Source organism: Boleophthalmus pectinirostris, unplaced genomic scaffold, assembly GCF_026225935.1.
Source record: "Boleophthalmus pectinirostris isolate CB_2022bp ecotype Guang Dong unplaced genomic scaffold, ASM2622593v1 HiC_scaffold_12, whole genome shotgun sequence".
NCBI classification, from domain to species: Eukaryota; Metazoa; Chordata; class Actinopteri; order Gobiiformes; family Gobiidae; genus Boleophthalmus; species Boleophthalmus pectinirostris.
In genome coordinates, this window is record NW_026571018.1 from 2,658,229 (window position 1) to 2,671,711 (window position 13,483).

Genomic DNA, 13,483 nt, shown 5'->3' on the forward strand with positions numbered 1-13,483 from the left:
CTTTATTTGTTGGTTTGTTTTGTCTGTAGTTCCTCCTGGTTTGGTTCTTTCTCTCGTCTCTGGATGGTTTGGTTTATCTGCAGGTTTGATCAGATAAAACCTCAGACAGTTTTCCCCAAAACAAAAGCAAAAGTGAAGAAATGTAGAACAGCCTGTTTACTACGACCTGGTGTAGACCTGGTTTAGGCCTGGATTAGACCTAGTTTAGACCTGGTTTAGGTCTGGTTTAGACTTAATTTAGACCTGGTTTAGACTTAATTTAGACCTGGTTTAGACTTGGTTTAGATCTGGTTTATGCCTGTCTTAGACCTGGATTAGACCTAGTTTAGACCTGGTTTAGGTCTGGTTTAGACTTAATTTAGACCTGGTTTGGACCTGGTTTAGACTTGGTTTGGACCTAGTTTGGACCTGGTGTAGGACCTGCTTTAGACCTGCTTTAGGCCTGGTTGAGATCTGATGTAGACCTGATTTAGAGCTTGTATAGACCTAGTTTAGACCTAGTTTAGGCCTGATTTAGGCCTGGATTAGACTTGGTTTAGTCCTGGTTTGAACCTGGTTTGAACCTGCTGTAGACCTTTCTTAGACCTGGGTTGGACCTGGTTTAGACCTGGTTTAGACCTGCAGCTGTACAGGGGTTAAGACACATTTTGCCCAGACACATGGCGGTAAAGTCGTGTCCTGGTTGAGTCTTGGTTGAGTCTTGGTTGAGTCTTGGTTGAGTCTTGGCTTAGACCGGGTTCAGTCCGGGTTCAGTCCGGGTTCAGACCGGGTTTAATCCCTGTGGGGCGACTTATCTTGATTTGAAGTTGAACCTGTAGATTCTCAGTGAGGCTTTGGTTTCAGGCTGCGTGTGCATTTAAATAAATCACTGAATATTCACGTTCTGAGACGTTTTGACAAGTCAGAATTCTTTTATTTTGTTTCTGCACATTTTACACTTGGCTCAGGCTTTCTGTGGCTCTTCAGTTGTTTAAAATAATGTTAGGTCAGCTGTTTTTTGAGGTCAGAACGTCTCAAGCGCCAGAATAAACTAGTGGTGTCAAAGTATATTAATGAGAAATGGTTTATCTGTGTTCACCAACAAAGGGACGACAGAAATTTGATCCACAAAGGAAATCAGTCATGGTGGTTTGGTGCAAATAAACACAAAGTCTAATGTATTAAAAAAAAAATCTGTTCAGCCTCACATTCACTGAAAACGTGGAGGAGCAGATGACATCGCTATGAAATCTCTATTTTGAATTTCGGGCAGGAAATGGAAGCAGTTTTTAGGAGTTTTGTTACTTCAGTTTGGAAATTTGGAGGAAGCAGTGACGTGAGCTGCTGTTGCGCAAGAGGAAAGTTGTGGCAAAGGGGATGAGGCGGCAGGAATCGTGCCCACAAGGTCGGCAAAGTAGTTTTCAGGGCACTGGATGTTAAAAAAAAAAAAAAAAAAAAAATTATAGGCTACGTTTATATGATGATGGTGTGAACGGAAGACGCAAAAGTGGGGTCGCGTCTTCACTTTTTATTCCGTGTTTAGACAAGTGTTTTCGGGAGGAAATCTGTGTGCATACGGTGATGCAAAAGTGTTCAGAATCCGATTGTGTATCCATGCCAGGATTCTGTTTACTGTACGTATTTGACGTAAACATGTACACGACCTGAGCAGATCTGACCAGAGTTTTGTGTCTTGGGCAGTGTAGACGGAAACATTATGGTGGAGTGTATTCAACTTTTCCACTCTGGAGGGTGGTTTCAGATTTTTGTGTTTTTAAACCCCAAAAACGCCATCACCGTTTAAACGAAAGACACTTCTGATAAAATATGTTGTAATTTTTACTCGTAAATGTTCTCATGTAAACATGCCCATAGTTATACTGGTTAAAAGAATTTGAGGACCATATTTTTGAGCAAGTTTGAGCTAGATTTTTGTAAGGAAGGATTGTCTGCCCCAAATTGCCGCCTGGTCTCAAATAAAAGCCTGGTCTGTTCTGTGACTGAAACCAATAAACGTCCAGCTTTTATTTGGTGTTTTACAGTAATATGTGTAAATTTAAGTCCACCTCGTGTCTAACTCCCGTTTTTTCTGATGTTCCAGACTCGTTTGGATCTGGATAAATACCTGGCTGCGGCCGCTCCGCTCCTGAACCTGGAGCCCGACACCGGTGACAGGAAGTACAGACGGGAGAGTGCTTCTGTGGTGGACGAGTATTTCAACGAGGACAAGACAGCCACTCCGTACAGCGTCAACATCAACGTGATCCTACCCAGCACCACGCACCTGCGCACCGGACTCTACCGCCACAACAAGACCATCAAGACCGAGCCGGGCCTCGAGGTGCCCTGCTCCACCACCGCCCAGAGCCAGAACCAGAACCAGAACCAAAACCAGAGCCAGAGCGGTCAGGCCCTGCCGGACTTCACCTCCGTCTTCAACGTCAACAACGTGTTCGTGAAACCAGACCTGAGCCCGAACGGGAACACCCCGAGTCAGAGTCTAGAGACAGAGCTCCAGATCGGACCTCCACCTCCACAGCCACAGGTGAGAGTCCGGGTTTAGTCCGGGTTTAGTCCGGGTTTAGTCCGGGTTTAGTCCGGGTTTAGTCCGGGTTTAGTCCGGGTTTAGTCCTGGTTTAGACCTGGTTTAGACCTGGTTTAGTCCTGTGTTAGTTCTGAATAAGTGCAGTTCAGATGGACAAATCCTGTCTTATTTTTGTGTTTTGGTGAGCTTTAAATCATGTTATAATGTTGTTACTTCTTCAAAAACAGACTTGGAGTTGTGCTTTGTTTCATTCACACATATTTGAAATATCCTTTATTATTCGTCCATTTACATCTCTAAAGCTCAAAATGCTCTTCCACCTTGTGATGTCATGAAGCGGTAGTTTAAAAGTTAAGTTTTATAATAACACTTTATAATAAGGTCCCATAATGAACAGCAAACTAATCATCACCTCACTCTTTGTTAATATTTTTTAATTGTTACTAAAATATCTATTTGACACAAGTTAATCTTTTTTAATCATTAACTAAACATTAGTTAGACATTAGTTAAACATTAGTTTCCATGAAAGCTGTGCATGTTTTGACAAATAGAAAACAATTTATTAACTAATATCATATTAATATTTGTTAATAGTGAACTGTCTAGTTAAATGTCTTTATGGCACTAGTAATAGTTATTTTTACGTAATGTTAAATGTTTATTTACAAACTATATGTTAATATAAAAGTTAATAACACATTATTATTTAACTGTTATTAAACTGTGATTCTGCTTTTTTTCTCAATATGAACCACTCCTCATAGAATCCTAAAGTTGTTAAGCTTAATGAATATATTGGTAATATAGAACTATTAAGTGTGGGGAGCATTATAATAGAGTTGGAACAGTAATTATTAACTATTTTACACTGGGTCTTTCACAGTTATTACAGAAAGACGTTCAGTTAACTATTAACAAATATGAATACGATCTTCATTAACAGTAACTGTTAATAATGCAAACAACTCATGTTTAGTTAATGATGAAAGAAATATTAACTTGTACCAAACTGATATTTTAGTAACAATTAACAAATATTAACAAAGCATTAGGTAATTACCAGTTTATTATGGCACCTTTATTATAAAGTGTTACCAGTTTTACTTTTTCTTCATAATTCAAGGCTGAAATTATCCAAATGATTCTTGTGGAAGTGTGTGGAGAACACAGTTCCTGTATTATCTCATGACATCACGAGGTGGAACAGAGTGTTTTCAGTTTCTGTTCAAACGTGTGAATGAAATAAAACACAACTCCAGGTTAGAGTCTGGACATGACACAAAACAGTGCGGTGCGGGACACATATTGAAAGCTCAGTGCGGGCGCGGGATGATAAACTACAATCTCACAAACTAAATATGAGTGTAAAATAAAATATGCAAATGATTCATGTTTGCCTGTTATACAAACATTTTAAGCAGCCTAAACTCATGGACGTGGTTTAATCTCGTGCACATTTTAGACAATTCCTTTTCTCTTCTCCGTGTTTGAGAAAGCGAACGTCCACATGTTACAGCATTTGCGAGCGGGAGCGGGACAAAATATCACAATAACCAAAATATCGTCATATCGTATCATCAAAGTTCTCACAATAAAATTGTGGACTATCACAATATATCGAATTACAAGTCTCTTTGCTTAAATGAAGAGTTATGATGCAGCAATAACAAAAAAAAGATAGAGAGAACTACATAGACCATGATCCTTTGCTCCATTTCAGTGCAGACGACAAGAAGAAATAACAGTTCTAACACTTTTAAGTCTTAGTTCTTTGGATTAAGTCTTGTCAAGGTGTTTTAAGTGTTTTTTTGGACTCAAAATTCTGTCCCGCGCAGACCTCTAATTTGAATATTGTTACATAACATTAACAAACACTTTTGTGTCTGTATTAAATGTTTAAAAACTTGAAATAATTCTTATCCTGGGCACTCCAGTCTCATACGCTGGTTGTTTCTTCTTGTAAATTTTATTGTTTCTTCAATGTGCCACATTATTTATTCATATTTGATTTTGACGACAGGTTTACCATCTGCCAATTAGCAACTCTGACCTCTCCATGACCCTGAGCACCAGCCAATCGGCCGTGAGCGGGGGCCGGACCATGCTCAACCTGGGCGCCGTCTCTTTAACGGGCACCAACGGCGGCTACATGCTGACGGAGCCCCTCGCGCAGCACCACGCCTTCTACGCCTCCGCCGCGCAGCCCCACGGCGCCCACCCCGCGCCGACGGGACCCCACAGCCTGCCCCCCTCGCCCCCCAACTCGCAGCCCGGCAGCCCCGACACGCACGCCGACCTGCTGTCCCTCGGCTCCCATCCGGCGCCGCCCCCGTACCAGCACCGGGCGCATCACCACCACCACCAACAGCAGCAGCAGCACCAGCAGCAAGCGACGGCGACCACCCCGCAAATACTGACGCCCAAAATCACAGGACTGTCCCCCCACGCGCTGCTCATGACCCACGGGCAGGGCGTCCTCACGGGGCCCAAGTACAACCGCCGGAACAACCCCGAGCTGGAGAAGAGGCGGATCCACTTCTGCGATTACCCAGGTCTGCGCCCAAATAAATAAAACTGAAAATATTTAGACTTAGACGAACTTTACTGATCCACGAGGGGCAATTATTTGGACACAGTGGCTCAAACGTCATGATCTTTTATAATAACAAAGAGAAAAAATATAAACCGTAAAAATAAAATCGCAAAAAGAGCAAGAAACAAGTGTATTATCTGAATGTTTTCTGTTACTTCAGGTTGAGTTGTTGCACAGTTGTAGGGAGTATTATCTGTTACATAAGGGTGAGTTGTTGTACAGTTGTAGGGAGTATTATCTGTTACATAAGGGTGAGTTGTTGCACAGTTGTAGGGAGTATTATCTGTTACATAAGGTGAGTTGTTGTACAGTTGTAGGGAGTATTATCTGTTACATAAGGGTGAGTTGTTGTACAGTTGTAGGGAGTATTATCTGTTACATAAGGGTGAGATGTTGTACAGTTGTAGGGAGTATTATATGTTACATAAAAGTGAGTTGTTGTACAGTTGTAGGGAGTATTATCAGGGAAAGAAGATGCCTGATTTGTCTGTTCTTAATGTTCATATCTTGATTTACGGACAAAATGTCAAAGTAAATCTGAACATTTTGAGCCCAAAATCATGAACCTGAAAACAATAGAAAGTGAACTGGAGCCAGAGTCCATGGAGCCAGAAATGTGTCCATGATCTTTTTATTTATACATTATTTATCTAGTTAAAGATGCTCTGTGTGTCTGTCACCGGAATGGTTTAAAACCTGATTTACATGATGTTTTTTAAATTCTGAATTAATTGTTTTAAATTAAAGAGTTCAGAATTTAAATATTCTCCTTGGAGTTTACATGGAAAACTCGTTAAATCGTCTTTATTTAAGTTCACTCAGCGTCTGGGGGTGGGGAAGGTTCTGATTGGACAGAGACACCAACATATTTGGTGGATCCGGATCGTCCAGATCACATCAGAACGACGACACAACGAGCATGTGCTCATCGACCGGAATTATTTTTAAGAAGAATAAACATTTACATGATCGAGGAATAAATTAATTCGGCTTTAAAATAATATATATATATTATATAATATATATATCGGAATAAACCACCCACTTACTTCAGAATTAAGCTGAATTCTGAACAATCTTTTTCTTTAGGAATTAAGTGTTTACATGGTCTTTTTAAAGCAGAATTCATTTTTAGTCAGAATTAAAGCTCTCATGTAAACGTGGCAAACAGCCCCAGGTCAGATCTGTGGAGAGGTGACCCCACTCATCAGAGGTGTGGACTTGCAAGTCGTGACTTGGACTCGAGTCAGACTTGAGTCACTATTTTTAGGACTTGAGACGTGACTTGGTAAAATGGACAAAGACTTGGGACTCGACTTGGACTTGAAGGTCAATGACTTGGGACTTGACTCAGACTTAAGAAGACTCGAGATGCACTTTTAAAATCTGAATTCTTTCTGTTCTGACCATAATAATTCACACTAAGATCTTGTCAAGACATTTAAAAAGAAAATATTTGCATTTTTTAAGAACAATTTAGTTAAAATTAAAATTAATATAAATTGCAAAAATCTAAGCTATATTTGGGATTTTGGTTTAAAGACTTGAAATGACTTAAAGCTCAAAGCAGACGATTTGGACTTGATTTGGACTTATGGGCCAGTGACTCGAGACTTGATTTGAACGCCTGTATTTGACTTGGGACTTGACTCGGACTTGAGGTCAAAGACTTGGGACTTACTTGAGACTTGCAAAACGATGACTTGGTCCCGCCTCTGCATGTTTTGCCGGGTATTTTTCAGCAACAAAAACTTAACAGGTGTTGCGTGTTTAATGCCGTACTGTGGAATATTTAAGTCAAAGCAACAACATCTCCATGAAGCAAGTAGCAAAACTGTCTGTTTCAAACATTTGAAAACTTTTAGGACTTTTTTTTGTTGGCATTTTGGCTTGTAAAGGATGTCCTGTTAAACTGCAGTGGATATTTTACCCATGATATTTGATCCATTTGATGCTTTAAGCTTCAGGCCCAGAATGTTGTTGCCAGGTTTAGTTCATTAATCCGTTAGTTCGTTAGTTTACTGAAACAGGGACAGTCCACAATGTACCTTAACCCTAACATGAGAGATGCTTTGTACCTGACTGCAGCACCAGGGTTCATTTCTGTATTTGTGGATCAGGAGTCATCGCCAAACTGAATAAGGAAACCATATCAAACCATTTTTCTAAATTCGTTTTTTGTTTTCGTAGGTTGCACCAAAGTTTACACAAAGAGCTCCCACCTGAAGGCTCACCAGCGGACACACACAGGTAACACACACACTCTGCTGTTTAAACCTCTGAGAAAACTAAACAAACTGCATTAAGAACATCCCCATTTTCCCGGGACAGTCCCAGTTTTGAGCCTGTGTCCCTTGTCCCAGCAGATTTACACGAAACCACTGATTTGTCCCAGTTTTATACAAGAAATGTCCCCGGTGTTTCTATTTTTGACCAATGTGATCCCTTCCAACCGTAAAGAGAGACATACATTGTTATTTGTTAAGGTAAAATTCTAGCCTGATTCATCTGCTGGTTTCGCTTTGTGGAAACTGTCTGATTTTGCAGCATTAGGATTCATTCGCTCGACTTTTTTAATTTAACCAATCGCTGCTGTTTGGTCATGACGTATGTAATGCGCCAAATCCCGTAGGAAGAAGGACAACAACATCTTTCCCGTTGATAAAATTCACCAAATATTCTCTTTATTTATTCTTTAAATCCTCGATCTCTGGAATCGTTGCCAACACAGAATGTCTGTCTTCGTCTTCATCCATCTCGACGCTTTGTTTACTGTTGTGCTGTTCCACAAAAGGGACACAGACAGACGCCACGAGTTTGACATCATGACTTCACAGTTCTTGGCTGATCGGTTGGTGCGCCGTCTACAACTTCCAGGGTTCTTGTAAATTGTCTAGTGTATTCTGATTCCTGACCTAGTCGCTGGAGAGAAATGAAATTGAGCGGACGTAAAATACAGAAATGCTGCTCAAAAACGACCAAAACAAAGAAAATGTGACTACACTGACTCAAGTGTTCGTCATGAATGGGCTGAACACCGAACAGTTTTTCTTAATTACGCACTCGTTTCATAATTTTATGGTCACCCTACGCTTTTGTGCAGTGACGATCCCAGTAAACGGTGGGGGTGTAACTGGTCGAAATGCTGAACAGTGATTAAAAACAAAACTGAGTCACTGAGAGAAACTCTTTATGTAACTTGCAATGACTATTTGCTCCTTAATTGAGAAAATTACTGGGAAAATAGTTTTTAATGGTTGCTCTGAGCCTGTTGGTGCGACCTCGTTTTTTTGCTCCTTATGTTTTGTTTTTGTTTTTAGCATCTGTAGAAACTTCTGTTGATGTTCTGATCTGTGTTTTGATATTTCTTCATCAAAAACGCACAAATCCTGCATATTTAGGTTCTTCTCTCAAATCGAAAACACTCTGTTCCACCTTGTGATGTCATGTGGTGATACAGGACACCTTCACTAGGATCATTTGGATAATTTGAGCCCTGGAGTTGCCAATCTTTAAGGGAACTAAAGGGTAAAAGGAGATGTTCACTTGAAAACTGAAAAAACGCTTCATGGAACAGAGCATTTTGAGCTTTGGAGATGTACTCAGACTAATGTAACTCACATTGGCCACGTTTACATGATGTTTTTATAATTCCGAATTAATTGTTCTGAATTAAAATATTCTTTTCGAATTGAGGTTTACGTGGAAAACTCGTTAAATCGTCTTTATTTAGTCTGAGTCTGAGCGTCTGGAGGTGGGGAAGGTTCTAATTGGACAGAGACACAAACATATTTATGTCTTTAGGAAGAAAGCAAACACTTCAGCTGCTGCCGGCTTTTGTCATCTCGGTTTCTCGTTACTTCATGGACACAAACACGATCCGAACGTTTCCCGCAATGGTTCCGATGATAATTGCACAGCGGCTGGAGAAATGTCTCCTCACACTTTCCATCTGTCGGCTGAGGAGGAGAAGAGAGGAAGAAGACAAAGTGAGTGTGAGGCTGCTCTACCTCAGCCCACTCCCACATCCTGCTCACAAATCCAAAGAGACGTGGAGGAAAGTCCGAAGACACGACTGGTGGAGCCGGATCAAAGGACGACACAACGAACATGAACTCAACGACTGGAATTATTTTTAAGAAGAATAAACGTTTACATGATCGAAGAATAATTTGGCTTTGAAAATCGTAATAAATCACCCACTTACTTCGGGATTAAGTTTAATTCCGAATGATCGTTTTTATCAGGAATTAAGTGTTTACATGGTCTTTTTACAGCGGAATTAATTTTTATTCAGAATTAAATTAAAGCAAATGAAACAAAACACAACTCCAGGTGTGTTTTTGAGGAGGAAACAGCATTAGGACACGATTTAAAACTCACAGGAGTCAATTTTCCGTATTTTAAAGGCTCATATTGCGCTATTTTTTAGACGTAGACAGACTAATAATAAAGGAGTTGTGAAACAAAACACAACTCCAGGTCTGTTTTTGTCGACGTAACAACATTATAACACGACTTAACGCTCAAAAGAATCAGGTTTGCATAATCTACGACCTTTAATATCACGGTATTTGTTTTGTTTATTGTTGGGCGATTGGAAACTGAAAATAGGCCTTGCAGAATCAAGTGTAAAATTCTCGTTATTGCATCACGTGTTTTCCAGTCGTACAAAAACAACTCTTTCATGGTATTATCTGAGCATTTTCTCTTTATCCAGAATCTATTCTTGTCCCTTGTCAGTTTGGCTACACCCAGAGCTATGTAAAGAGAATAAAATGTACTATGAAAATAAACAGTCGGGACGTGCTGTTACCTGTCGCCCGTTTTTACCCCAAGAGAACGCCAAACAAAAGCGTGAAGAAGAGGGAGGGGGCGGGGCCGGTGTCCGCACAAGAAAAGAATGGAAAAGCCGCTGTTAAAACTCAGGGCGAACCAGTTCCTCCGGCTCCGAGCGGCTGTTCCGGCGGAGGGAGGGCGGACGCGGCGCGGCGGGGGGTGACGGGAAAAGCCCGGTTTCGACGGTTCACTTCTGTAATTCGAGACGGGGCCGGAGTCCCAAGAGAATGCAGATTTGCTCATTTGTTTGAAGGCGCAGGAACACTGCAAAAAAAAAAAAATATAATAACAATAGAGCTGGAGTTGAAATGGAGTCGTGGAGGTTAAAGGGCCAAGGTTACGCAATTTTCTGATCTGTGTGTGTCTGTAATGTCGTTTCCTCATCACAAACAGACCTGGGGTTGTGTTTCTTTTGTTTTATTCGCTCACGTTTAACTCACAAACCTGCAGATTTGGGGTCAGTCTTATCATCAGAAGAGCCTCTAGTCAGAAAACCCATGTTCAGGTCGTGTTACAAATTGTTACAAATGAAATTGTATTTCAAGTTTTAAATATTTAAAAAAGTAAATATTAAAAGTAATAAATATATTAAACCCTTAAAATACAGCAAAAATGTTTGAGGAAATAATGATTTGGGTGGAAATGTCTGTCTTAAGTGGAACAGGGTTAATAATTGTCTGATTTTCAGGCAACAACTTGCAAAATGTTCAATAATTCGAGCTCTACAACCTTCATTTCAATTTAATTTTAAATCTTTTTCTTTTAATGTAGCATTGGTGGGTTTGTAAACCAACAAATGAAGTAATACTGGCCTTAGCTAATGCTGTTATGTATGATTATGTGTTTTCCTGTCAATATCTCTAAAAATGTTGATGTTGCAGCCATTTTTAATTGGTAAACATCCAAAAGTTTACTAATTCTTCCCTGATATCCAGGGATTATTCCCTGTTGCTTTCATCAAATTTACATTCAGTTGTTCAAGAGAAATGTTGCTGACAAACCAGAAGAAGAGGTCATGATTTTCTGACTAGTGGGTCTTCTGACTACAGGGTCTTCTGACTTGTGGCCTTTCTGACTAGGGGCCTTCTGATGATAAGGGTGTAGCTGCAGATTTAGGTTTTTGTCTCAAACTGAAAACACTCTTAGTCACTTAGCACACTTCTAGTGAAAATGTTTGGAGTTTCACGACCTGTTTACACGAGAACACTTGAGGGTAAAAACGACAAAATATTTTTCCAGAAGTGCCTTTTGTTTAGACGGTGGCGGCGTTTTTGGAGCTTAGAAATTCAAAAATCTGAAACCTCCGTCCAGAGTGGAAAAGTTAAATACACTCCACCATAGTGTTTCTGTCTACACTGCCCAAGACACAAAACTCTGGTCAGATCTGCTCAGGTCACATACATGTTTACGTCACATACATACAGTACACAGAAACAAACATGGGATCATTTCCAGCTCTAATAAACTTACAGGAGGCTCCCAACAAATGTGGAGAATCTGCAGAGACACTATTAGTGAACAGAGAAGGATCTGTAATCACCTCTGTCAAATTCTGGAGGCACCAGGTCATCGCAGTCGAGTCAGACGGATCTGGACGAGACCTGGAGAACCAGTCAACGGTGGGACGACTTTGTGGAAGGAGGAGCTGATGAAAATGTGCGACGTGAAAACTTCTGTGTCTCCAAAGACGCTCTTGTTGCTTTAAAGTACAAACAAGCACAATCGAATTCTACACACTTTTGCGTCAGCGTGTGCAGCAGATTTCCTCCTGAAAACACTCGTCTGAACGCAGAATAAAAAGTGAAGACGCGACACAGCTTTTGCGTCTTCTGTGCACACGTCATCATATAAACGTAGTCTAAACAACGCAGTGGAGCACATCACATCTCGTGATCTTGTCGGTTGAAGATTTGGTGTTGGGGCAGATTTATGAAGCTGGTGTAGAAAAAGACACACATTTACACATTTTGTCGCAGAAAATCGTTAACCAGAAGTGACGTTTACCTACATCGCAACACTTCCGGCCGTTGTGAAAAAGGTCTGTTGGGAGTAATAAAACTCCAAAACTCCAAATTTTAAATAAAAATGATTATCTGATGCTGAGCGTTACTTGTGGAGGAGATGTCATGTACTTGCTTTGTCTTGAATGTTCCACAATAGGGCATTAAACACGTCCATCATGCATGTGTTCAGTTACAGATGTTTAAATCTGCAAAACATTGTCTCAAAACGTGACTGAGTAGGGTCGCCTCTCCACAGATCTGACCTGTAACTTGACCTGGAATCTTTACAAGCGTGTTCAACTTTTCCACTCTGGAGGCTGGTTTCAGATTTTTGCGTTTTTAAGCCCCAAAACGCCGTCACCGTCTAAACAAAAGACACTTCTGATCAAATAATTAGTCGTTTTTACCCATAAGCGTTCTCGTGTGAACAGGCCCTCAGTTTTTCTTTCAAACTGAAAAAAAACAAACACCTGTTCCACCTTGTGATGTCATGCGGTACATACAGGAAGTGTGCTGTTTTAACTCCAAACACTTTCACTAGAATCATTTGGATCATTTCAGCCTTGGAATTTTTAGTCTTTACTAAACAAAAGGTAAAATGGAGCTGTTAACTTCATGACATCACAAGGTGGAGCAGAGCAATTAGAGTTTTTGACGAGGTAACAACGTTCTAACACAGACATCCAAGGCCCTTTGGTCGACTCTGACGGGCCATGCATGGACTAAAGCTGTATTGTTTTTAATTTATAGGTGTTTTTTCTGACATTTTTGTAAAGAAACCTCACTTTTCATTGTCATAACAAAGTCGTCAAAACAATGATATTTACTGCTTTTTGTAAAGAAATACAATTAATATTTTGCAGAATTTTGTTCATTTTGGCTCAGCGTTACACAATATTTTCAGTTTCTCCTGTGGCCCCGTTAAAAAAAAGAATTGCCCAGCCCTTTTTTATCATGACGTAAATCTCACAAGAGTCGTGTTTGCGTAATATCGAACGGTTTTTAAGCAAAATGTTTTAAACTACTCATGTAATCAGTAGTTTTTTGTCAGTGTGTCGGTGTGTGCAGGTGAGGGCAGGTCTCCGGAGCGCTGGGGGGGCGGGGGGCGTAGAGAAACAGCAGAAAGACAAACACAACAGCTGATAAATGAGACTAATACAATGGACACCTGCAGCGGCAGCGTGAGCCAAGAGCACAGACTCTATAGAAGTTAAACAGAGCACAGCTCATTAACACTGGAAAATACACGGAGGAAAAAAACGCCATTAACCAGATAATGGTCATAATAGCAGCTAAAGCAGGCTTACGTACGGCGGTGACGAGAGCGCACACTTAATACGCCGGCTTAATACTGCATTAGTGCTGTCACGATACCCAAATGTCAAACTCCATTTTCATCACAAGGAAATGGAGGAATATTAAGACTCATTTCAGTAATACTTTACTTATAAAAACATTCTCACGCTTTTTAAAGGAAATAGAATAATGATTTTTCAACACAAAACAGCTGGAGCACTGCAA

General features: G+C 40.4%; 1 protein-coding gene across 1 annotated transcript in view; it reads left to right on the forward strand.

The window, feature by feature from the left end:
• klf5l (Kruppel-like factor 5 like) overlaps positions 1 to 13,483 on the forward strand; it is a 53,709-nt gene that overhangs the window by 23,784 nt on the left and 16,442 nt on the right. The window contains exons 2-4 of the mRNA XM_020941073.2: positions 2,081 to 2,524; positions 4,548 to 5,079; positions 7,311 to 7,370. Coding sequence (XP_020796732.1) covers positions 2,081 to 2,524; positions 4,548 to 5,079; positions 7,311 to 7,370 — 1,036 coding nt within the window. The remainder of the gene's footprint in view (positions 1 to 2,080; positions 2,525 to 4,547; positions 5,080 to 7,310; positions 7,371 to 13,483) is intronic.